Genomic DNA, 24,741 nt, shown 5'->3' on the forward strand with positions numbered 1-24,741 from the left:
TGCGCTATCCGTGTATAAGATGCCCCCAGATTTTTAACCTTATTTCAAAGTAAAAAAAAGCCCTTCGTCTTATACATGGAAAAGTACGGTATTTATTTAAAACAGGGACTCTGGCTGTATCTCACCATCTTTTCTAGGGGTGTGGCGGTGGCTCAGGAGCAGAGCTGGGGTGTGGCATGCCAGCTTCAACCCCCCAGTTTGGCATTTCTTAATATTGTATTTTATTCGTTCGGTTTCTGTGAGATACCTGGAGAACGTAGGCTGCTGTGCAGCCTTAGAAATGTAGGCCATAAATCAATAAATACAAATATTCTGGGTGGGTTGAGGGCTGCGGGCCTAGGGACATTTGAAGGGTTTTATTGGGGGGGTAGGGCCTGGCCCAGGACGCGGGTGGCGCTGTGGGTTAAAGCCTCAGCGCCTAGGGCTTGCCGATCGAAAGGTCGGCGGTTCGAATCCCCGCGGCGGGGTGCGTTCCCGCTGCTCGGTCCCAGCGCCTGCCAACCTAGCAGTTCGAAAGCACCCTCGGGTGCAAGTAGATAAATAGGGACTGCTTTCTAGCGGGAAGGTAAACGGCGTTTCCGTGTGCAGCTCTGGCTCGCCAGAGCAGCGATGTCACGCTGGCCACGTGACCCAGAAGTGTCTTCGGACAGCGCTGGCCCCTGGCCTCTTGAGTGAGATGGGTGCACAACCCCAGAGTCTGGCAAGACTGGCCCGTACGGGCAGGGGTACCTTTACCTTTACCTTTAGGGCCTGGCCCACAACCCTACTCCTGTGGAGTCTGGATTGCTCTGGCCCACCACCTGAGTATGGAATGTTTGTCCTTCTCCTTTATCAAACCCCCTCCTTCCTTCCTTCCCACAGCGGATTTTGGGGTCTCTGCGGAGCTGACGGCGTCTGTGGCGAAGCGGAACTCCTTCATTGGGACCCCCTATTGGTAATGTGGGTGGGGGGCAGCACTCTGTTCCTTTCTCTGCACCCTCTCTGTCTGGAGGGTGAGCTGTGGGGGCCATGAAGCCCCCAATTTGGCCGCAAACATACCCAGTGGCCTTGAACATTCGCTGCCTCAGTCCTTCGGCCTGCAGCATGGGATGGTGGTTCTGAACATCCTTGCCGGGTTGGTGTTTGTGAAGCACCTTCATAGCCTTGGCTGGCAGAGGGGAGGTGTTGCCTAGTGGGCAGAGCTCTCCTCACAGGTCGGCAGTTGCAGGGAGGACCAGGCAGCAGCAGACGATGGGGAAGATGGGCCCTTCTCTCCCTGGAGAGCCACAGCTTCAGGTCCATGCAGGCCACCCTTTCCCAGGTGGCTGTTTGGCTCAGCTGTGCCCCTTCTCGTCCTCCCAGGATGGCACCAGAGGTGGCTGCGGTGGAGAAGAAAGGAGGCTACAACCACCTGTGCGACATCTGGGCCCTCGGCATCACGGCCATTGAGCTGGCGGAGCTGCAGCCGCCCCTCTTCGACCTGCACCCCATGAGGTGAGCTCAAAAGTTAAGCCGCAGTTGAATGTGTTTAAATGGGCGGTTGCCTGTAGTTACTGAAATCTTTCTATATGGCTGTATCATAAAATATTAGGGAAGCCAACAACAACAAGAGCCTTTCGACAGTGGAACGGACTCCCTTGGAAAGTGGTGGACTCACCTTCCTCGGAGGTTTTTAAACAGAGCTTGGATGGCCACATGTCAGGGATTCTTTAGCTGTTATCCCTGCATTGCCACAGGGCTGGACTAAATGACTCTTGGAGGACCCTCCCAACTGTACAGTATTGTGTTTCTGTGAATATGTATACAGTCGTACCTTGGAAGTTGAACGGAATCTGTTCCGGAAGTCCATTCGACTTGCAAAATGTTCAGAAACCAAGGCATGGCTTCTGATTGGCTGCAGGAAACTTCAGGTTACATACGCTTCAGGTTACAGACTCCGCTAACCCAGAAATAGTACCTCAGGTTAAGAACTTTGCTTCAGGATGAGAACAGAAATCGTGCTCTGGCGGCACGGCAGCAGCAGGAGGCCCCATTAGCTAAAGTGGTGCTTCAGGTTAAGAACAGTTTCAGGTTAAGAACGGACTTCCGGAATGAATTAAGTACTTAACCCGAGGTACCACTGTACTCATTTCCAGGTTTTTGGCGTTCGGGAGCCAAAACTTGCAAGGCGTTAAACTTCCAAGGTACAACTGTACAATGAAATAGAAATCACCTTTAGAAATGGCACAAAAGGATATTTAAAACGGCTGGCCCATGTGCTGCAGAGATCTATCTACATGAAAAGGTATTCAGGAGACTCCTGGAAGTCAAAAGCGAGAGGGTGCCCGCCGCATCTCTGCTCGAGCATTCCATAATGCAGCACTAAAAGCCCTTCTCCCAGTGAGGACCGGCTGAGGCTCTGGCTAGCAGTGCACCTCTGGATGATCTCAGCGATGGAGCTGGGATGCAGGGGTTCAGGTGGTCCTTACGGTATCCTGGGCCCAAGTTGCTCAGGGCTTTGTTACATCAAAAGAAGAGCCTTGAGCCTCACCTGGCTGCAACAGGAGCAGCCAGTGCAGGGGTTTTAGCAGTGGCATAGCATGGGTTGTCAGCACCCGGGGCAAGGCAAGTAATTTGCGCCCCCTAACCCGTGGATTTGCGCCCCCTAACCCTAACCCCCAGATGTTGTGCCCGGTGCGGCCGGCCCCCCCTGCACCCCCACGCTACGCCACTGGGTTTTAGTAGAGGTGTCCCATGCTACCAAGCCATCTGCCCCCATCAGCAGTTTAGCTTTTGGCCAAAGGGCAGCCCCAGGCAGAGTGGCCTGCAGTAGTCCAGCCTCAAGGTTCCCAGGGCATGAACTCCAGTAGCCAAGTTATCCTAACCCCGATCCAACTGTCTGCCTGCCTCCCTGGCATACAGCCTGGTGCCAGAGGAACGGGTGGCACGTTGGTGTTGAAGAGAATCTGGCAGCGCCATCTGTTCGCGAGGGCCCTTTTCCTCAGCCGCTGCTCGTGTGCTGCCTTTAACACTGTCAAGGAGAAGCAGAATCTGCTGATCAAGCCACTGTGGATGCTGTTTTCAGGAAAGCATGTGTGCAAGCAAATCCCTTGAAGTATTCCTTTCTTTAAAAAACAAAAAGCGTGGGTGCAAAAAGGATTACCCTTGCGGGGAACGCTGCAAGAATTGTGGCGTTGGAAAGGAGCCCCGGGGTGGTCATCTGGTCCAGGCCCCTGCAGTGCAGGAATCTCAACCAGATTATGCATAACAGATGGCCCCCCCAACTTCTGCTTAGAAACCTCTAAGGAAGGAGCGTCCACCACATTTAGTAGGAGTCTGTTCCACTGTCGATTAGCTCTTACTTTCAGAAAGTTCTTTCTGGTGTTGAGTCGGAATCTCTTTTCTTGTAACTTTAATCCATTTGGGTCCTAGAACCCAGAGCAGGAGGAAAACAAGCTTGCTCCATGTGAAGATGGCAATCATATCTCCTCTGAGTCTCCTTTAAACATACCCACTTCCCTCGGCTATTCCTCAGTCTTAAGGCTTGGTTTATCATCTTGGTCACCATCCTCTGCACATGTTCCAGCTTGTCAATATTTTTATTTATAGAGATGAAGCGGCTGGAAATAGCATAAAAATAGCAAAGGAAATAATTAGGTACCCGGCTGGCTGCCTTCGGCTGCAGAGGGGTTTGCAGCCAGTGACTTGAGTCCTTTTTCTGGTTGTCCAAGAGGGTGGTGGCTCTACATAGCTTCGAGGCCCCACACCCACCTGAAGCAGCTTTAGGCAAGTGTGGGGAGGGAAAGGGGAGCTGCTCCTACCAACTCCTGTGAGGTCCCAGCCTCGGTCACAATCACCAGCTCCAGGTTTCTGGGAGAAGCGTGAATGGTGTCGCTTGCTCTGAGATGGCTAACCACACCTCTGCTAAGAAACAGTCTGCATGTGGAACCTGTGAGGACAGGCAAGCAAAGCGCGCACACACACAAACACGCAGGCTTCTGGTGGGCGGGAGGATTAAGCAACAGGAAATGCCACACGGAGGCCTCTCCAGTAAGACTGGCTTTGCCTGCTCTCACAGCGGTGTGTGTTTTGCGTGATGTGCCGGCTGGCTGTTGACATTGGTGCCCCACTAATAACAATCTCAGGCCTGACCTACTCAGCAGAGTAAGTTTGTGTGCAGGAGAGAAGCATGTTCTGAACCTGTATGTAGTGGCCCTTTTCTTTTTCAAAGGCAAATGTGTGTATGGGGGGGGGGGTAACTGGACCCACAACGGTGCAGAAAACCAGGCCCAGATTTCTTGAGTAACCCTCCTAGTGGTTAGCACAGGGGTCAGCAAACTTTTTCAGCAGTGGGCCGCTCCACTGTCCCTCAGACCTTGTGGTGGGCCGGACTATATTTTGGAAAAAAGTATGAACAAATTCCTATTCCTCACAAATAAGCCAGAGATGCATTTTAAATAAAAGGACACATTCTACTCATGCCACTGGGCCTTAGTTTGCTTACCCATGGGTTAGCATGTTTGAACATCAGACATAATCAGCAAATTTTGGGGGAGGTTGTGAGGTGGGGACAAATTTGGGACAACAGAAGCAGGTATTGTGCCTTTTTTAAAACACGCAGGAGGAACGAAGCAGGAAAGATGATCCTTGTTCTGTCTTTCCCTCCAGGGCCTTGATGCTGATGTCGAAAAGCAGCTTCCAACCCCCCAAGCTAAAAGACAAGGCCTGCTGGTGAGTGACTGGGCTGTGCAGGAGGGCAGACCTGCTCCCTCTGCTGGGTTTCGGTTGTGTGTAAAGAAGGCTGGATCTGACCACCTTATGCCAGTGAAATGCAGTGTCACAATGGACAGGTCGGTGGACTGGGTTCAGATTCCTGCTTGGCTACAAATCTGTATCCTCGAACCATTTGTTTTCTCTCTTAGCCTCCCTTCTCAGGGTTATTGAGAAGCTACAGTGGGTGGAGGACTAGAAAAAACTGCCTTTCACAGAGTTAAGCTCCATCCATCCAAGTCATATCTGCTCTGACTGGCATGTTGACTTCTCTGGTTGGCTTCTGGTTGTCCTCAGCAGTGGTGGAGGAAGGGGGGTGTGCCAGGTGTGGTCCGCCCCAGGTGACACCACTGAGGGGGGTCACAAAATGCCAGGTGGCAGTCACCGCAGGGCTTGCAGCACGCTGAAGCCGCGTGTCTCTCCTGGGAGAGACGCAGTGGCTTGGATGTGACCAGGCGCTGCCCTTCCCTAAATGATCCTTCCACTGCCTCCCCCCCCCCCAGCTGTAGGGCGGCTGAGTGGGATGAGGCAGGCAGACTCACAAGGCCCCACAATGCGCGCCACCCCTATGGACGGCGCCCCCACCTCTGGGCACGCCGCCCTAGGCGCCTGAGTGGCTTCCTTCACCACTGGTCCTCAGGCTGCACCTGAATGACAGATGCTGGAACTCTTAAGGGTGGAGAGTTCTGTGGCTGTTGTGCTTTATCCAGCTGGAGGGCTTCTTTGATCATCTGGCTACTGTGAGAACGGGATGCCAGACCAGGTGGTTTGATCAGCTCTTCCGATGTTCTGAAGGGGAACTGGCAAATCCTTGGAGTGTAAAGCTATCCATAGTGATGGTTTCAGGCTGCGATGGGGTTTGCTGCTGAATACCAGCTGCTGGGGGCATTGCTGGGATAGGGCTGTTGTAGTGCTCATGCCCTGCCTTCCGGTTACTCAGTTAGACACTCGACTTTTTAGCTTGTCTTACCTTCCTTTTCTCCCTTCCAGGTCAGCAGATTTCCACCATTTCCTCAAACTCTCCTTAACCAAGAACCCCAAAAAGCGTCCCGTGGCAGAAAAACTCCTGCAGGTGACTCAGGACAGAAGTTGCGGTGGGTGGGCTTGGAGAGGGTGGAGAAGGACAACTCCATCCTCAAAGCTAGGTACTTCCTTCCAGAGAATTACAGGAGTGTCTTTTTAAAAAATGCCCCAAATTGTGCTTTTTTAAAGCGAAATCTCCAAACAAAATTATTATTTTTACCTGTTTTTTTTAAGGAAAATTGCCAAAAATCAACACTTCTGATATGGGCAGCCATGCACCTGACTTTCTCCAGGTGTTTTATCCTGAATCCCGGCTATGTCCTGGAAATTCCGGACATATGGCAGCCCTACTGTTGCACTTGGGTCCTGTTTGGCGGCTTCCCACTGTGGCATGTGCTTGGCCACTGTGGGAACAGAATGCTGGACTAGCTGCTCCCCCTCCTGGTGGCCTGATCCAGCTGCTGCAGGGCTCTTCTGTTGTCCTTATGGCAGACACTTTAGTTGCTGTGAGAGCCACCGTTTTAATTTAATTTCCCACAGTGCCCTGGTGTTGTCCTGGTCTGGGGCATGGTGGGTATTAAAATCTGGATCCAGCTGCCCAGGAGAGGTGCCAGGGTGGGCTGCAGCAGCTGCCCAAGAATGCCGCCTGCCAGCCCTGTGCCTGGCGGGCATTTGGGGGAACCTTGAATCCTCTTCTCCTCTCACATTGTCTTCCTCTCCACCAGCATCCTTTTGTTAGCCAGCCATTGGCTCGCGTCTTAGCCATTGAGCTACTGGATAAAGCCACGAATCCGGATTTGGCAGCGGCTGCCCTGGTGGATGATGGAGACTTAGAGGTATGGTCCCCAAAAGCAGTGGCAGAAGAGAGTGGGGAATCTGCTATAGACCCAAGACGTTGACTGAGCAGATTTGTTCTCTCCCAAGAGCCAAAGAGTAGAAGCTGCCAAGAAGCTTATTTTGGCTAAATAGGAAGAGAAACCTCCTAAGAGTGAGAGCTCTTCCACGGTGGAGTCACAGGCTGCCTTTTGGGGGTGGGGGCTCCCCTTTGCTAGGAGGTTGCTCAGCAAAGGCCCAGCAGGAACGTTGATAAGAGTTGCAACAGTCTGCACTGCAGATCCTGTCGAAGGGGGACCTCCCAGAGATTTTCGACCTCCGACCTCCGTTTTTTTACATGCAATGCATATAATTAACTTGTGGGACTCACTGCCACAGTATATGCTGCTGAACAATATGACACAACACGATGGCCAAAAACAATGGCACTAAACACTATTTAGAAACTAATACAAATGATCAGAAATTACAACCAAAGTCTCTAAATCTTCTTCATCAGTAGCAGTAGAATAATTCAAAAGTTCGATATATACATAACCTGTCACCAAATCGCCGGAACAGAGTTTCCGGATAACCAATCTGTTTCATTCAATGCTTCATCAGCCAGTCTTGATCAATTCTTTATCACCCAGACTTGTAAGAATTAATATGAGAAGGATGCAGTTCAGTTTCTTAACAAGCTGAAATTACAATATACGTGCGATGAAATCTGCGTCTGTATAAAATTAGAAAAGAAGGGTCCTAGAATTCCAGACAATTTATCGAAGTCACAATGTGACTGTCTCAAAGAGCTCTCTAATGAAGCTAACAGCATTATTAAACCAGCAGATAAAGGAGGTGGCAAGAGTTACCACCCCATGGGCAGAGTGCGGGCAGTTGGGGGCTACCATGAGGCCAGAGCTGTTATCTTTTATGCTCTGGTCCTAAATACCTCTGTTGAGAATGAGAGACGTGGGAATCTTCCTCCTACCGCATCACACCAAACTGGCCCATCTAGCTCAGTGTTGCCAGCCCTGCCTGGCAGTGGCCCTCTCTGGGGTCTTTACCCAGCCCTTCCTGGAGGTGGCAGCAGGGATTGAACCAGGGACCTCCTGCATGTGAAGCACATGCTATCCCATGCATTGGCTGAGGCTGATGGGAATTGTAGTCCAAAGCATACGGAAGGCACCCGATGGGTGAAAGCTGCCCTGGAGGCTTTTTGTTCCGACTGAATTCTTAGGCCTGCTTGGCTTTCTCTCTTTAAACCACTCAGGCTTACGAAGTTTTTCCTGACAAAATCCGTTCCCATCGGCCACACGGGCCAGTCGAAGGGACCCTTGCAGAGATCCAGTGTAAGTTGCTTCTCTCCCCCGGCTCCCCCTGCCCACCCGTTTGGACCCTCTCTCCGGTGGGGCTTTAAATCAGCCTGATTTCTCTCCAGACTCTCCCAGGGCATGGGAAGCCCCCTAGTGGAAGTGGAAAGCTGTTTGGGCTGGGGGATGTTGGTGAAAGTCCCTTCTGGAGAGGGTGGGTGAAAGGTGTAACAAGAGTTTAGGATGGTGTGAACTGAGCAGAGGTGTTTACCTAACATCATTGGAGCAGGACGAAGAGGTGGCAGTCAGGCTGGGATGGTGCAAACTCCATGGCAGGGCCAGTCTGGTGTTCCTGCTGGTGTGTTTGCACTGTGCCACCCTCACGGCTACCTCTCCCTCCCAGTAAGCATCAGCAGCCTGCCTTCTAGGAGGTCCGGAAAGGGCCTCTGCCCCCCTCCCCAAGTCCTGAGCTACTGTGGGGTATCCTGCAGGGCCCCCCTTGCCCTCCAGTGGCCTTTGAAGACAGGGTATAGGAAGTGTTTTCTTGGGTGAATGGCATGAAGTCATTTGGGCCTTGGTGGTGGTGGGGAAGCCCTGCTTCTGAGCAAAATGACTGATGTTTGTTCTTTTATAGTTAATCAGGTCAAATTCGGGCCCCCACTGAGGAAAGAAACAGAGCCTTGGTGCAGTCTGGTAAGAGTGTGCGTGCATGTAGGTTTCGGAGGGGCAAAGGAGTGACTGGATTGCTTGCTTTGGTCCCAGGGTGCATTTGAGGAGGGAAATTCACAACGGAAATGCTGACGGGGGTGTGTGTGGCAAAATTCATCCTTCGAATCATAGAGCTGGAAGGCACCACACGGGTCACCTAGTCCAACCCCCGCAAATGGAGGAATATGCAGGCTTGAACCCACAACCCTGAGATTATGAGTCTCATGCTCTACCAACTGAGCTATTCCAGCTGGGTGATTGGCTCACCTTGCCCGATATTGCCTACTCTTGACCATTTGTGACTTTCCAGGCCCTCAGGAAGGTAAGATGCTTCTTGCCACCCCCACCCCCTGCCGCCGCTGCCATTGCTCGCTCCCTGTTCCTTCTTTCACTGGGTATTTTGGAGGAGTGTGTGCATCAAATTATTCTAGCCTTAATATTTAACAGTAATTTTTGTGTGTTTTGCAGAAGGAGGAGGAAGAGGAGAACTGGATGGTCTTAGGAGATGGAGAGTAAGGAGCCTGGGAGAAGGGCAGGGTGATGGGAGGTGGGTGGGAGCCCCTGTTTCTCATCCCTCCCCACCTTTGTGAAACAGGATGGGCACTTTTTCCTTCTCGCTGGGAGGAAGAGCTTGAGAGCAGCCGCTTTTTCTTCCCCAGCAGTGATGGGGAAAGCAGGGCCTGTTGAATTCTGCCTGCTTTGCTTTGGGACAACCAGAAAAAGGGCCACCTTCCTACAAGGAAGGGGGTGGAATTTAGGAAGTTAAAAATGAGGTTAACATAGCTGTTTGCAGGGGAGGAAGGAGGCAGGACTGCTGCACAGGTGTGAGATTTCCTGATGGTACTTTTGGTGCTGTTTTTCTCCTCTTTAGGAGCCTCCTTCAGTCGGTGGAAGAAGCACTAGAGGAGAGGTATGCTGATGCTTGGGTGGTGGAGGAGAACTTTGGGAGATGCTGCCTTTCTATGACTTCAGGCTCTTTGTACGCCTCTGGCCCTCTGTTTTTGCCACTCCCATCTCCAGACAGGCAAACTCAGCCCCCTCTCTACTGTGAAGTTTTTAACTTCCCCTGCCCTGACTTCCAATGCATTTAGGCTGGCAATTGAAGAACGAGTCTCCCTGCACATGCTCAGGCACTCTGTTCTTTGCTTATTGTGGAGCTTTGGCAATTAGGTTCTGGAGCCAAGTCCTGGTCTGTGTGGGCTCAAACCGAGCCCCAAATATTCCCCTTTCAAGGCAGTACCCCATCTCTGTTCTGATGAGTCCTTTGTCTCCTGCAGGAGCCTCACCATTCGCCCAGCAGGCACCACAGAGAAGGTACTGTTTCTTCATTGCATCTATCCCATTACCCCCCCTCAACCGCCCCACCCTCAGTCTCCCCCACTAAGAAGCCCTTTCCCTTGCTTTATTCAGGTCCATGAGGAACAGCGCCCCAGCAGCACTGGGGAGGGGGACATGAGCACCATCAAGAGGGGGCCCCTGTGGGATTTTCTCAACCTGGAGCTGGCCTATAAGGCTCCCTGGGAGCTTGAGGAGGGCCTCGACTTCCCAGCCCCCGAGTGTCAGAGAAGCCAGAGCCTGCCAGGTGAGGAAGAAGTGGAGCCACGTGGGTTGCGGAGAACGCAAACTCCAAATGGGTTTGGAGTCTTCCCCCTTCTAGGAGAGGGGATTTGTGTTCTGAAAGCGGAAATCCACAGAAAAGAGCTGTGAGAAAGCACGCTGGTGAGCGGGGATGGAGACGGCACAAGCGCTGGCCAATAGGCCCTGTGCACAGAACCGGCTTCTGGTGCAAGCTGGTTTCTTCTGAGCTCAGTTGGTTCTTCACCAAAGGGCTATCTAGTTTATCCCGTTTTCCGATGCCCGGAGCCCAAATTTGCCCAAAGTGGCTCAGGTTTTGCACCGAGGAAACCCAAAGTCTGTGACACGTATAAATGATGGAAATTGAGCCACTTCTCCTCATTCTACATGATTCATTCTAGGTTTTGCCAGTGCTGGAAAGGGGAAGCTGCACCTCTTCCTCACTGGATATCTTATTCAGCCCCTTGTGATATTTCACCAGGAAAAGCCCACATGCTGTCAAGCATATATTAGGCACCTTGAGCAGAAACTTGTTCCCTGCTTTTTCACCTCCTTGAAAGCTGGGATTCTTCCAGGTGCTGAATTTTCACACCATCTTGAATTATGCTCCGTTTGAATGAATTCAGCCTTTGCAAGACCAGCTGTGAAACAGGGTTTAATCTGGGGCTCTGAAGGCTCAGGTGACAATAACTTAGGGTGGCAATAAGGATTAAACCCTCCTTCGTCACAGCCTCCTAAGATCAAATAGGCTGCAATCCTATGAATGCTTGATTACTCCTGGTGGAACTTACTTGTGTGTGAACATGCGTAGGATTGCTTTGTTAGGTGCCACAGGTAGATTCCCTCTCCCCCTCCTTGTTTTTCTGCTATAGTAAATAAAGCCACTAAAGGTAGTTATTAAACCAGAGACTTTTTAAAAAATAATAATACCAGACTGCTCATTCTGTCATCTGCAGCGAACATGGAAAAACAGGCTACTAGCCTCTGAGCTAGAGATGTGAAGGCCTGGGGTGCGGGGGAATGAAAAACTGGGAAAGGGGGAAACATTTTGCCACACATTTTTTTTTAAGGAATGGGGGGGAGACTGAGGGAAATTGGAGGGACACACACTGGGTTTTCCTCCCGATGCTTCCACTTTCCCGCAGGCTTTCACAGCTCTTCTCTTACCAAATTCCCTTCTACCAGGTGGGCTGGTGGAGAAGGGGAGGAGGAGATGGGTTGGGGAGCCTTCTGCTCCTCTTCTATGGCCAGAATGGGAGCCAAGTGGGGCAGGAACTTCCTATCACCCTCTGCTTGCCCACTTCTTCCTTGCTCGCCTCCGGAGAGTTCCACGACACCCACGGCAGGATGTTAAACACAGACCTGGATTTCAGCTTCCTATTTTGCTTCTGCATTCTGGCGCATCACACACCCAAATGTTTTGGGCGTGTTTTTTAATTAAAAGCAGTCTCCGGAAGCCATAATTCTGAGAGGAGGAGGAAAGGCAGTGAATGTATGTGTTTTTTTGGGGGGGCAATAGTAGTGTTTAACTCTTTCCCTACCACCCTTTTAAAAATGCATTGTTTTCTGCGGCTGCTCCCCTCGCCCTTTTACAGGATTCCTAAAGGATGCTTAGCAGGTTGCTGCTGTTGGGGGGTCAAAGCTGGGGGCTTTATTGCATGTATTTTTTTAAATGGATTTATATCCTAGTTTTTTTAAAAACAACAACAACAACACAAGGCTTCATGGCCGCTAAGAATCAAATCTGATAAACCAATAAATTACATACAGTAAAAAGATAAAACCATGCAATGAAACGGCATAGTAGAAAGAAAGCAAATCTGGCAGCAGGGAGCGGAGTAGATAAAATGAAATGGTTGGCAATTAAAACCAAGCCGGTACAGAAACGGAGTAATGGGAGGTGGCTTGGCAGGGAAAGGGTTAAGCAGCCATCCAGGATGGCATCTGTGCAGTTGGGTGGGCTAGTGGAATCCAGCAGAGAGGGGGGCTCCATTTCTGACCCCTTCTTAAATCTTTTAATTTGTGCCGGTGTGACAAGCGGTGCTTGTCTTTCCCCCACAGACAATGCAGATCTGAGCGATCCTTCAGATACCTCACGGACAGGCTCCCCCAAGCCTGTGGACTCGCTCCTCTCCACAGAGTGGGCTACCATGAAGAGGAAGGAAGAGGCCACTGTAAGTGGGGGCAGGTGGGGACACAAGCACCCCAAAATCTCCACGCAAGGAAGCCTGGGATCAGAGCAACCGTTAAAGCCTGTTTCTGGTGGAGGAAACAGTGGTCATAAGGAACACGACCTAGCTGGCTAAAACCTTCGGAGAGGATGCCAGCAAGGTGGGCTGCTGGGTTCCCCCTCCAAATATTTGTGGGGTGTAGTAAGAGGGAAAGGTGGGGCTTGGGGAGTAGCAGGACATGTCTGGATTGGCTCTTTGACACTCTTGTGAAAAAGCCCCCAACGCTCCTGTTTCTCATGATGAGTGTTCCGCCCCACCTGTTACAGGTACGGGGTTGAAGGTTGCAATCCTATTGAGGGGAAGGGGTCTGGAGTTAACCCAATATGTTGGCATCTTCAAATAACAATACTCTTTCTTTCTTTCTTTCTTTCTTTCTTTCTTTCTTTCTTTCTTTCTTTCTTTCTCTCTCTCTCTCTCTCTCTCTCTCTCTCTCTCTCTCTCTCTCTCTCTGGTGACTTCCCCCACCTCTTCTTGACCCCTCCTCTCTTGCAGAGGTTCCTGTGTCATGGGTTGCCTCCCACTCCAAAAGTCCACGTAAGTCCTCTTCACTGGGCAGGGGAGGGTGGTACATGCATCAGCAAACGGGGGCCAGGAGAGTGGGGTGGGGCAGGGGGTTCACAGCCAAGGAATTTTGTAGGTCTCAGTATAGGAGCCCTGGAAGTGGGTCTCCAGCTCCCCTCTCCGCTCTCCTCTCCAGCTTTCTGTGTCTTCTCTTTTCCAAGATGGGGGCCTGTTTCTCCAAAGTCTTCAACGGTTGTCCGCTGAAAATCAACTCAGCTACGACGTGGATCCACCCAGAAACACGAGGTAGAACCCACATGTTTCCTGTGGAACCTTGGCACCAGAGATTGGCAGCTGGTGATCTGACCTCCCCCTCTTCTTCCCCACCATAGATCTCTACCTAGTGGTGGGAGCCGAAGAAGGCATCTACACACTCAATCTCCATGAGCTCCATGAGGACACGATGGAGAAGGTGAGGACCCTGAAGAGGGAGAAGCTGGGATGGAGGGTTCTGGACACCACGGGAAGCAGGGGCGGATCTCTGTTTCCACACACCCAGTGGGACGACGTTTGGGCTTGCCCACCTGTCTTATCACCTGACATTAAAATTACCCAGTTAGAAATTGAGCGGTGCCAGCAAACAAACAACTCTGCTCAGCACCAATGCTCAGTGGAAGGCATTGGTCAAGGGGCTGCTGGCTGAGGCAACATGGATGCAGGGCCTCAGCTGCAGTGGTGCTGTCCATGGTCCTGATTTGCAGCTGTCTTGATCTCCCTCCTAAGGGCCAAGAACTACCTTCCCTCTGCCCTTTCCAGGCATGACCCATGCTTCACAGCTTTGTTTCCAAGTGCTCTTATATTTGCTCCAGAGCTTCCCTCACAAAAAACCAGCTCTTTACTGCTGAGTTGGAGCAAACAGCAATCCATGGAAAACCCAAGTTGCTGTTTGTTGTGGTTCAGGTTTAAAGAGCGGGTTTTTGTGAGGAAAGCTCTGGGGTGAAAGAAGGAGAACTCAGACAAGGAGCTTCAGAATATGGAGTGGCAGGTCTGGGGCAAAGCTAAGCCCTCACTTGACCCTTGCTCTGCCTGCCAGGGGAACTAGGAACTTCTGGCCTCTCCTTGCTTGGGCCTTTACCATGACCACCACCAGAGGTGGACATCCCCCGTGGATCACAACAGGAAGGGCAGGTGGGTGGGTGCATTTGGTGGTGATCAACTCAGGAGGCCCTTTCATTCAGAAATGCCCACGAGAGTATCTGTCAAGATGCTGAGGTTTCTTATCCCTACAACCTCTTTTCTTATAATCATTGAAATTTTATATTGTTTTTGCTGGTTCCTTTAAAATATCTCTATATATAGACACTATTCAGTCTTCATTAAGTTCCTTGTATCTAACTTGGACACACTCGTTTCATGCCACGAAAATGCAGAGATGGCCCAACAAGCGACTGATCTCTCTCTCGCTACTTCTCCCTCTCTCTCCTGCTTTTGTGCCATTCATCCCGCCCCCCCCACCCCCCGCTTGCTCCCCTCCCCCAGCTCCTTCCACACAGGTGCTCTTGGCTCTACTGTATGAACAATGTGCTACTGACCTTAGCTGGTGAGTGTCCAGAGACAGAGCTAGAACCACCCCCCCTCATTTCCTCTCTTTTTGCCTTGCCCATAAGTATCGGGGTCGATTTAAGGGGACTGGGGGTGAGCTTCACACGTTGGGTTTAGAGGGGCAATCGGGTGCGTGGCTATAGGATTGAAGAGTCCAGGAGGTCTCTGAAGGGCACCTGCTTAAACTTCCATTTTGCTCCGGCAAATGATCCTCCCAATTTTCCCGCTTCTGCCTTTGCAGGGAAGTCCTCCCAGCTCTCTTCCCACAACCTTGTGGGTCTCTTTGAGCAGCGGCGCCAGCTGCAGAAGCGGCAGGTCCCTCTCTCCATCGCCACCAACCGGCTGACAGAGCGGATCATCCCCAGGTGGGGAGAGGCAGGGAGGGAGGGACCCCCCCTGCCCCCTGTCCCCTGCCCCACTTCAAAGAGAGGAGAGTAGTAAATTCTCTCCCCCCTCCCCATGTCTGATCCTAGTGTTGGAAGTATGGCTGATTTCTCTAAGCTGCTTCTCAGGAAGCTGCTTGCGACTGGAACTGAAGCTGGGAAGGGTTGGCTGTGGGGTCCCGGGAAAGATGTTGGGCAGGCAGAGGACCCATGGGAGCAAGGAGCTGTGCAGAGCCCCAGATCTCCACCCTGTGGTTTCTGGAGGCCCCTGGGCTTAAGAGGCAGCCTGTACATTCCTAAGCCAGCCTATGTGATGCCCAAGAAGAGGACACTCTCTGGTGACTTCAGGTGACTCCCACCTGAAAGCCCCCCCCAAAGGTCACAACCAGGCAATGCCAGTGGTATTGAGGCTGGTGGACCCAGTGGGTCCCAGCTTCCTGAGTTCCCGCTTAATAATTCCTTTATTGGGCCTCATGAGGACTGGAGTCTTACTTCAGTTTGCGGGGGAAGGACTATAGCTCTGTATTAGAGCACCTGCTTTGCAAACAGAAGACGGCCCCCCGCTCAGTCTCAGACAGACTTTTCAGTTAAGGACAGACTTGGCGGGGAAGACCCTCTCCTCTTTGCCTCTGACCTGGTGAAATTCTCCCCCCGCCACACATACACCCAGGCCTAAGCTGTTCCTTTCTCTTGACAGGAAGTTTGCCCTCTCAGCCAAGATAGCTGACACCAAAGGATGCTTGAAGTGCCGTGTAGGTGAGTTTCCTGGCGAGGGGGCAGGCCTGTTGGGAAATGACAGTTGGTGGCTCTGTGAGGGAAAGAGGAGTTTTGGGGACGTGGAGGGTGGAGATGAAAGTATAACTTACATTTTTTATTCTATTTACAGCCTATCTTTCCTCTAAGGAGCTCATGAAGTCATATGTAATAATAATAATAATAATAATTATTATTTATTATTTATACCCCGCCCATCTGCCTGGGTTTCCCTAGCCACTATGGGCGGCTTCCAACAGAATCTTAAAATACAATAGTCCATTAAACATAAAAAGCTTCCCTAAACAGGGCTGCCTTCAGATGTCTTCTAAAAATCTGGTAGTTGTTGTTCTCTTTGACATCTGATGGAAGGGCGTTCCACAGGGCGGGTGCCACCACTGAGAAGGCCCTCTGCCTGGTTCCCTGTAACTTCGCTTCTCGCAGTGAGGGAACCGCCAGAAGGCCCTTGAGCTGGACCTCAGTGTAATTTTCTTCCTCCCCGTTCTGCCCTCACAACCCCCCTGTGATGTTCAGTGGAGAATTGGATATTCAAAATTTGACTGATATTTGGGTCACACCAGTATTCCCCACCCCAAAGCCAAAAAGGGAGCAGCTTTTGAACTCTGGTCTTATTTCATGGACAAAGGGGGGGTGTGGAAGTGTGTGACAGTTTGTATACATTTAAAAAATGACCTGGCCAATACAAATGAAAAGCCACTTGCGCCCACATGGTGGAGGCGACGTTGTAGCCCTATGTTATGCCAGCCTCCTGGAGTGTGGTGCTTTTTTGAGAAATGCAGTTGGGTGGAATTGGATTAAGCCGCGCTGAAAGGGGGAAGTGGGTGATTAATGGCTTCCTCATCCATTGGAAAAAGAAAACGGGGTGACTCTTGTGGGTGTGCGGAATTTGATGAGAAACACGGCATGATGAGGAAATAGTAATCAGTGCCTCCCCCAGAAGCCCTTTAGCAGTCAAATTTGCAGCTCTCCCCACCACTCACTTGCATTTCCCTAAAAAACAAGCCCAGTGAAAAGCCCAAGGCCATATGTGAGTGAAATTCAGCTAAATTATGCCCTGGAAAAATTGTGGCGCGTTGTGCCATCCAGATTCAGAGCAGCATTGTTGCAGGCCCAGCAACAGTCACATGCAACCAGCTGCAATTTTGCAGCCTTTTGGAGCCTGCGTGAACATGGAGAGCCCTTCACACAACATGTTAAACCGGAAGGCTTTTTGTTCGCTGAACTTATTAATGCAAGCGGGGCAGTGTTTCAGCGCAAATTATAATACAGCTGTTTTATTTTAAAAGATAAACACACTACTAAAATGGCACTGCCCATGTGCCCAAGTGTAGAGGGCATGACAACGGGCTCAACCCACAACATGGTACAACAACTTCCTTGCCCGCAGCCCAGTCTCTGAGCTGCTCAGCTACACCATGTACTGCATTTCTTCGTGAAAGGGAGAATTGCACTCTGAATTAGTTTTTCTCAAGAGACCGGGAGAGGTGCCATGAGAAGCAAACCCCCTTTCTGCTGGTGGGCAGGAGGCCTTGACTGAAGAGGCAGCAGGAGGCTCTTCTGGGGGCAGGGGGGACTTTGGGGAGGTTGACACCCCCCCTTTCTTCTGTATTTCAGTGCGAAATCCTTACTCTGGCAGTACCTTCCTCTGCGCTGCACTCCCCTCCAGCCTGGCCCTCCTGCAGTGGTACGAGCCTTTGCAGAAGTTCATGCTGCTGAAGGTAAGTGGGTGCAGGTGCAGGAATGGGGGTGCAGGAAGGGAGGAGGGACCCTCCCCCCTGGCCTTCCAAAGAGCACCCAAGGGAGCAGGCAGGAGGGCATGGTTGGGCAGCGGCAGACCTGGTTCCTGCATCCTCTCTCTCCTCTCCAGCACGTCTCTGTGACGCTGCCCGTCCCCCTGACCCTCTTTGAGCTGCTGGTTGTGGAGACGGAGGAATACCCGCAAGTGTGCTTGGGGGTCACCGGCACCGACCAGCCAGGGGCGGAGCTGCATTTCAGCACCCTCTCCCTCAGCACTGGCCTCAGCACCTCAAGCCCTTCAGGTAAGAGAGAGGGAAACTGGCATGGAGTCAGGGAGGGGTGGGGCACGGCCCCTTTAAGAGCTGCTGCTTAATGCTGTTAGGCCTCCCCCCTCTGCTCCCCTTTTGAGGGAACCCACAGGAAGGCAGACGGCTCTTGGGCTCAATCCTGCTTGTGGGTTTACCATTACAGTCATACCTCAGGTTACAGATGCTTCGGGTTGCGTTTTTTGGGTTACGGACCGCCGAAACCCGGAAGTACCAGAACAGGTTACTTCCGGGTTTTGGCGGTTGCACATGCGCCGAATCACAACCTGCGCAGATGCAGGTTGTCAATGCTGCAGGTGGCGAACGTGCATTCCACACGGATCACGTTCGCAACCCGACCGTCCACTGTACTGTACAGGCGTCTGGTTGGCTGCTGTTAGAATAGGATGCTAGACTAGATGGGAGCCCCATTGGCCAGATCCTACAGGACTCTTCTTACATATTTATTTTTCTTAAGGAAGGGCGAAGGACAAAAGCCAAGTGTGCAGGAATAAATAAACACATAATAAAATAAAATAATCTCTGCCACAGATGCGCCCCATAGGCCTGAGTGGTTTGTTGTTACAATGGACCCAACCCCAAATGTTGGAGGATATCCTGGCTCCTCTATCGGGAATGATCCTGTTTAAGGTTCCAGCCACTAAGGTTGGAATAAGGTTGGAATAAGGTTGGAATAAGGTTGGAATAAGGTTGGAATAAGGTTGGAATAAGGTTCCAGCCACTAAGGTTGGAGTACTGTCTCAGTACTGACTGCACGGACTAGCAGTGGCTCTTCATGGTTTCATGCAGGGGACATATCCTGTCCTGTAAGGAGATTTCATCGGGGACTGAGCCTGGGGCAGTCTGCATGCCAACCACCACCTCTTTTCCCAGTGACATCTCGCCCCTTTTGCTCCTCCTCCCATTCCTCTGAGTGTGGCCCCCCAGCTTCCCCTGCCCCTGCTGCCAGGGCCAGCCCTAGACTAGCCTCCCATGCCTCTCTCCTTGCAGGTCGGCCCTTGGTCATGGCCAGCCACGTGACGCAGATGGACCGAGACACTGTCCTGGTGTGTTTTGAGCGTAAGTCTTTCCCCAGTTTGACCTGCTCCCTTGGCCTCGGTCTCCCCGCGGTCTGCCTGCCCCTCCCCTCGCTTGCCTCTTTGCCCTTTGGCCAATGCTGCCCCTCCTTCTCTCGTTCCCTCAGGTTGTGTGAGGGTGGTGAACCTCCACGGCGCCCCTCAGGGAGCCCTTCCTCCAGAACTCACGTTCCACTTCCCTATCGAGACCATTGGTAGGTGAGGGTACCTGGGTGGGGTGTGCTGGGTGGGGTTTGAGGCCTCCCAAACAGGTTGTGGCTCCTCAAGTGTCTTCCCTCTGGCAGTATAGTCATACCTCATGTTACGTTTACTTTAGGTTGAGCATTTTCAGGTTGCGTCCTGTGGCGACCCGGAAGTACCAGAAAGGGTTACTTCTGGGTTCATCTGCACGCCCATGCGCGGATGTGCAAAATGATGTCACACGCATGCGCAGAAGTGGCGAATCGCAACCCGCACACGCACAGACATGGGTTGCATTCAGGTTGTGAATGGGCCTCCGGAACGGATCCCGTTTGCAACCAGAGGTACCACTGTATCGGATTTGGGAGGTGGGGTTCCTTATTCCTGAGTTAAGAAGCTCTTGCTGTGACAGCCAACCGCTGAGGGGGGCCTGTTTGCTCACTTGTGGTCTCCCCATTCTTGCAGTGTGCCTTCAGGACAGTGTCCTGGCCTTCTGGAAACACGGCATGCAAGGCCGAAGCCTGGAATCCAGTGAGGTGAGTCCGGCCAGCCTGGGGCAGAGGGGCCTGTGGGCATCAAACCACCAGCCTGACAACAGGACAATCAGAGAAAACACGAGTTAAGCTCCGTTGGGCGGTGGTGAGGTGCTATTTTTCCTGGACTGTGTGCCTTCCGTCTGTGACATTTGACGTACAGAGGATAGCTCAGCTGGTAGAGGATCAGACTCTTAATCTCAGGGTTGTGGGTTTGAGCCCCACATTGGACCAAAGATTCCTGCATTGCAGGGGGTTGCACTAGATGACCCTTGTGGTCCCTTCCAATTCTACAATTCTATGTACAGTGGTGCCCCGCAAGACGAATGCCTTGCAAGACGGAAAACCCGCTAGACGAAAGGGTTTTCCGTTTTGGAGGTGCTTCGCAAAAGGAATTTCCTATAGGCTTGCTTCGCAAGATGAAAATCTCTTGCGAGTTCCTGCGGGGGTTCCCCCCCTTTTCCCCAAGCCGCTAAGCTGCTTATCAGCTGATCTGCTAAGCCGCTTAACAGCTGATCCGCTAAGCCGCTTAACAGCTGATCCGCTAAGCCGCTTAACAGCTGATCCGCTAAACCGCTTAACAGCTGATCCGCTAAGCTGCTTAACAGCTGATCCGCTAAGCCGCTTATCAGCTGATCCGCTAAGCCGCTTATCAGCTGATCCGCTAAGCCGCTTAACAGCTGATCCGCTATGCCGCTAATGGGCTTGCTTCGCAAGACGAAAAAACCGCAAGACGAAGAGACTCGCGGAACGGATTCTTTTCGTCTTGCGAAGCACCACTGTATACCCTGTTGGAAACACGCCCGGGAAGGCCGGCAACTTCCCAAGACTCCGGGGCATCTCTCCAGTGGTCCTCCCTGACTGTAAATTACCCTCAGTCCAGAGAGACTGGTGATAAACAACCCCTCCCTCCTGAGAGGAGCACGCTCGTCTTCTGGCATGTCATTGCAGAAGAAAGAGTCAATCGTAGTTCTAAAACTACTTTATTTTACAGTCTATATGTACAAAGAATACATCAGCATGTCTGTGCTCTTTGAGCACCAGTACAGAACAGCAACACTTTCAGAAGTGAAACTAACCTCCAACAGTACTCCAACTCAGACTTCCTGTCTCACGCTCTCTCAGACACTCACATGATGTACACAAAACACATTACAACAGTACCACTCGCTGGAGCAGCTCGGATAGATAAAAATCCTAACATACCCACCCATTCAGGAGGGTCCTTAGCTCAGTGGCAGAGCATTTCCTTTGCATGCAACACATCCCAGGTCAAACCCTGGAATGCTGGCAGTGTGGGACCAGACTGAGCTAAATGGACTAACAGTCTAATGCAGTATAAGGCATCTTCCTATCTCTGACCTCCACCTTTCATGGTTTAAGTGGTGCCTTTCTGCTGCATGGCTTAGTGGTTTGTTGGACTAGAGATGGGCAGGCCTGGGTTCAAATCCTCACTCAGCCATGAAACCCACTTGGATGGCTTTGAGGCCACCATTGGTTCTCATAGGAGGTGGTTGTGAGGATAAAGTGGTGGGCTGGGGATTATGTGCAGCAACCCTGAGCTCCTTGGAAGATGGGTGGGATATAAATACAGTTAATTTTAATCATCATCATTAATAGAGGAGAAAATGTGAGGTAATTAATAGGAGCAGTGGGTTAATTTTCCTTTTTTTAAGAAGTTAAAGGGTATTATGGGTTTGAGAAATGTGGCATCTGACATGGGGATTTCCCACTCAGCTGTCCCTTCCTTCTGTAACAGGTGACGCAGGAGGTGACGGATGAGTCCAGAGTGTTCCGGGTCTTGGGAGCTCACAGGTGAGGAAATGCCTCTGAGGAGGAAACCTCAACATTTCTCCATTTCCCACCTTCCTGTGGCCATGTCACATGGAATTCAGTGTCCCCTCTGATCCACATACGTTGCTTTTGGGCTGACTGGGTGTGTTCACAAGCCACACCAAACTGCAATCCGGTGCTCTGTAGAGGAGCTGGAATAGCCTTTCTCAGCCTCTCCCTTCCTCTTTCTGGTGCAGCCAGGACTCCAGCAGAGTTTAGTTTTGCAGCCTCCTGAAGTTCTGTTTGAACTGCAGGTTGTGGTTGGAAACGAGCTCTGGTTTCGTCAAACAACGCATGGTTGGACCTTGTCTTGGCTTGCTTTGACCACGGCTGGTGTTTGCTTTTATCCACAATCTCTGGTTCAAATGGAATGACAAACCAAGATTTTGCAAAAAAGAAGACTCAGTTTTGCTGGAGTCTTCCTCATCCTCCTGTTCACTGCAAGGAGGGAGAAAAGGAGGCTGCGGAGCAGGGAAGCCCAATACTCAGATATGCATGGTAAGGGCATTTCCCTGTTCAGCGTGGTGGTTGTTATATATTTATTTATAAACCACCTTTTCCATGACAGGAGGCTTACAGATAAAAGAACAGCTAAAACCAACTAGTGTTGCAAGCAAACGGGCCAGTTTCTCGACTGGAGTGCACTGAAAGCTTTCCTCCCTCCCTGTGATTTTAAAAATATTTTTAAAATTTATATCCCACCTTCCCTCTCAAAGAGCAGCAAAGTCCCTGCCCATTCCTGGGGTACTTCTTGCCATCGCCCTAGCTGTGCCTGTAGGCTGCTGTGCCAGCCCTTCCTTGCCTGCCTAGGACATGCCTGTACATAGGCTGTGCTGCTCATTCTTCTCGCCTCCATTCTCTCCTCCCTGCCAGAGACATCATCCTGGAGAGCACCCCTACAGACAACCCCACGGCGCAGAGCAACCTCTACATCCTGACGGGTCACGAGAGCAGCTACTGATGACCTCCTTCCAAAGCCTCCAGCCTCTGGGAGGTGGTCAGCTCAGCCTTGTGGGGATGCACTATTGTTGGAGACACAGGGCTGCAAGCCATGCCTGCTGATGGCAGAAATGATTGCCAGCATGTGTGTGTGTGGCAAAGACGGGTTGGAAATCAGAAGAGCCTCCACTCTGCTGCCGCATACACTGGACGCAACCTCGGTTTGGCTCCGGAAATGCTCTTCGCCCGTCGTCCTCGTCTTCCTGAGAACCTGCTGTGCACAAGGATGGGAGGAGCTCTTTCCTCCTGACTTGGGCCAGCAACTCCTGAGAAACTTTTGCAATAATTTGACCACTAGCCATTTGGAAGAATTTGCAATCTTTCCTGGCTGACACCTTGTGCCTGCTTGAATGCTTCCCTCCTTCCCTTTAGGAGTTGCGCTCCCGTGATGCTGCAGAGGGGCGCCAAAATCTGCTGCCGTGTGAAGACAATCGTTTGTTGGGTGGGGGAGCGCACCCCCCCTTCCCTTAGCACTTGAGCTTTAATTTAAAGGTCTTTCAGGGCACTTTGAGATTCTGGCCTGTCCCCATTGACTGGGGGGGGTCGGGCAACATTTGTTTTGTGGCTGGACAGCTGAGTGGACAGATGCTGAAGATGGGCAGGGCTGAGTGATGATGATGAAAGAGGTGGGGTGTCTATGGGGGTTTGGCGTGTGTGTGTGTGTGGTTGGGTGTCATGCTTGTTGATTGACTAGGTAGGGAGAGTAACTGCCTCCCTGCATGGATGGTTGTTGTTTTGGGTGAGACAGTGGTGGCTTAGGTGGCACCTGAGCTCATCGCTCAACAGAGCCTCTCAGGTGCTCCAGGCCAGTTCTGACCATCACTGTAATTAATCCCCATGGAGGACTGTGAAAGGGGCTGTGGAATCTCTAGTGGAATCAGCACCTTTGCAAAAAACTACAGTTCCCAGGGGCCTTTAGAGAGAATGCAATGCAAGCCAGTTTTGAGAAAGTTTACACTATGGGGGCCAAACCAGACAGTATGATAAATGTCTGCTTCTTGCATTGCTTGATGGCCAGTTGTTTTTTTTTTAAGGGGTGTAATCAAACACATTAAATGCAAACTTGCATGTCATGTTATGTGGGGTGTCTTTCGTCTAGCATGTCATGGCCTTACCTATAGTTGCTATCTGGAATGCAAGGAGGAGGAGGCCTGAATCTTTTCCCCATGAACCACAGCTCTGATGAAAATGGTCCCCAGCCACTTCTTGGGGGAATAGCAACTTCTCTCGCAGGGTAAATAGCTGCCTGCAGGATGGTGTGGCAGGATGGCTGGGGGAAAGGATCCTGATCCTCAGCTGTTCACTTTAAAGTGCAGCCACACATTTAATGTACTGTCTGGGGTTTTGGCCTTCTTTTAGTAGCATGGATGTTCACTCAGAGGCAGGTGGTGAAGCCCCAGCTGGGCCACGTCTTGTGGGTGTCCTGCCCTGGCGGTAGGTTGGCTGAATGACTACTGAGTGCTGCTGCTGTGGTCCTCCTGCCAGGCATGCTGATTCAGCTTGCCTTGGCAGCAGAGGAAGGCTGCACGGGTCACTTCAAGGGAGGTTTGTGTGTGTTTTGGGGGCCCTTCTTTGCTGCCTTTGAAGCCCAGAAGAGACTCCCCATCGGAATCACAACTGTGGACCATCAGGGCTGACCGCAACTCCGCTTTAACTTGGATGCCAAGAACTTTCCTTCCCAGGATGCCAATATCTGTGGTTTTTAATTGCTAAAGCTGGAATTTATTGTCTGAGAACAGAGGGGAGAAAACCCAAACTTGAAAAGAAAATAGCTATTTAACGTAAGGGTTTGATATTAAATTGTGGTATTTTACTCCCCAGTGGATGTGTGGAATTAATGGATCTGACTTTGTTACATTTTAAATTGAGAGCCTTTGGTGTGATGTTTTAGGCCAATCTAGACCCGGAAAAACTGCGGACAAACGTTGCCTCCCTCGGCCAGTAAAGCGAGAAGAGCGCTGCAACCCCAGAGTCATTCGCGACTGGACTTAACTGTCAGGGGTCCTTTACTTTTACCTTTTTAATTCACTGAAAGATCAGGGACTCCCTCCCTTTTTCTGTGATGCTGATGCTCCTTAGCTGGTTAAGAGGTTGGGAGGGCTAAAAAAGAAGACCTGACTTCTCTTTGTGTGTTTCTTTGGGAATTCCATGGGGTTAACTCAGTAAGGGGTTTGGTATTGTAATCTGTCATGAGCACCTTGTTATGTGGGGAAAGGTAAGATATAAACCCACAAATAATTTAAAAAGTTTTTTAAAAACCCAGTTCCCTCCCTTTTCATTTGCTATGTGTTTGCAGAGCTTGATTAGCCGGGGACTGGCACTAGGGGTAGGGGAACGCCAGTTTTAACTTACTCTGATGTTGGGGGTGATTCCCTCACCTGTGAACTTGCTTGATCTGCTGCCATA

General features: G+C 51.2%; 1 protein-coding gene across 1 annotated transcript in view; it reads left to right on the forward strand.

Moving 5' to 3' along the window:
• Positions 1–24,148, forward strand: part of MAP4K2 (mitogen-activated protein kinase kinase kinase kinase 2) — a gene marked incomplete at its 5' end in the record, with an annotated part of 36,371 nt that extends 12,223 nt beyond the window's left edge. Inside the window, 25 exons of the mRNA XM_081893000.1 lie at positions 862–934; positions 1,342–1,473; positions 4,627–4,689; positions 5,719–5,800; positions 6,477–6,587; positions 7,838–7,916; positions 8,512–8,570; positions 9,054–9,097; positions 9,457–9,495; positions 9,863–9,899; positions 9,996–10,167; positions 12,222–12,334; positions 12,884–12,925; positions 13,114–13,198; positions 13,285–13,364; positions 14,432–14,492; positions 14,736–14,859; positions 15,575–15,633; positions 17,266–17,369; positions 17,519–17,690; positions 18,705–18,773; positions 18,898–18,984; positions 19,436–19,506; positions 21,263–21,318; positions 22,210–24,148. Coding sequence (XP_081749126.1) covers positions 862–934; positions 1,342–1,473; positions 4,627–4,689; positions 5,719–5,800; positions 6,477–6,587; positions 7,838–7,916; positions 8,512–8,570; positions 9,054–9,097; positions 9,457–9,495; positions 9,863–9,899; positions 9,996–10,167; positions 12,222–12,334; positions 12,884–12,925; positions 13,114–13,198; positions 13,285–13,364; positions 14,432–14,492; positions 14,736–14,859; positions 15,575–15,633; positions 17,266–17,369; positions 17,519–17,690; positions 18,705–18,773; positions 18,898–18,984; positions 19,436–19,506; positions 21,263–21,318; positions 22,210–22,297 — 2,102 coding nt within the window. The 3' untranslated portion in view covers positions 22,298–24,148. The remainder of the gene's footprint in view (positions 1–861; positions 935–1,341; positions 1,474–4,626; positions 4,690–5,718; positions 5,801–6,476; positions 6,588–7,837; positions 7,917–8,511; positions 8,571–9,053; positions 9,098–9,456; positions 9,496–9,862; positions 9,900–9,995; positions 10,168–12,221; positions 12,335–12,883; positions 12,926–13,113; positions 13,199–13,284; positions 13,365–14,431; positions 14,493–14,735; positions 14,860–15,574; positions 15,634–17,265; positions 17,370–17,518; positions 17,691–18,704; positions 18,774–18,897; positions 18,985–19,435; positions 19,507–21,262; positions 21,319–22,209) is intronic.
• Between the last annotated feature and the right edge of the window lie 593 nt (positions 24,149–24,741).

The sequence above is a fragment of the Podarcis melisellensis genome (assembly GCF_964234715.1).
Source record: "Podarcis melisellensis genome assembly, chromosome: 16".
NCBI classification, from domain to species: domain Eukaryota; kingdom Metazoa; phylum Chordata; class Lepidosauria; order Squamata; family Lacertidae; genus Podarcis; species Podarcis melisellensis.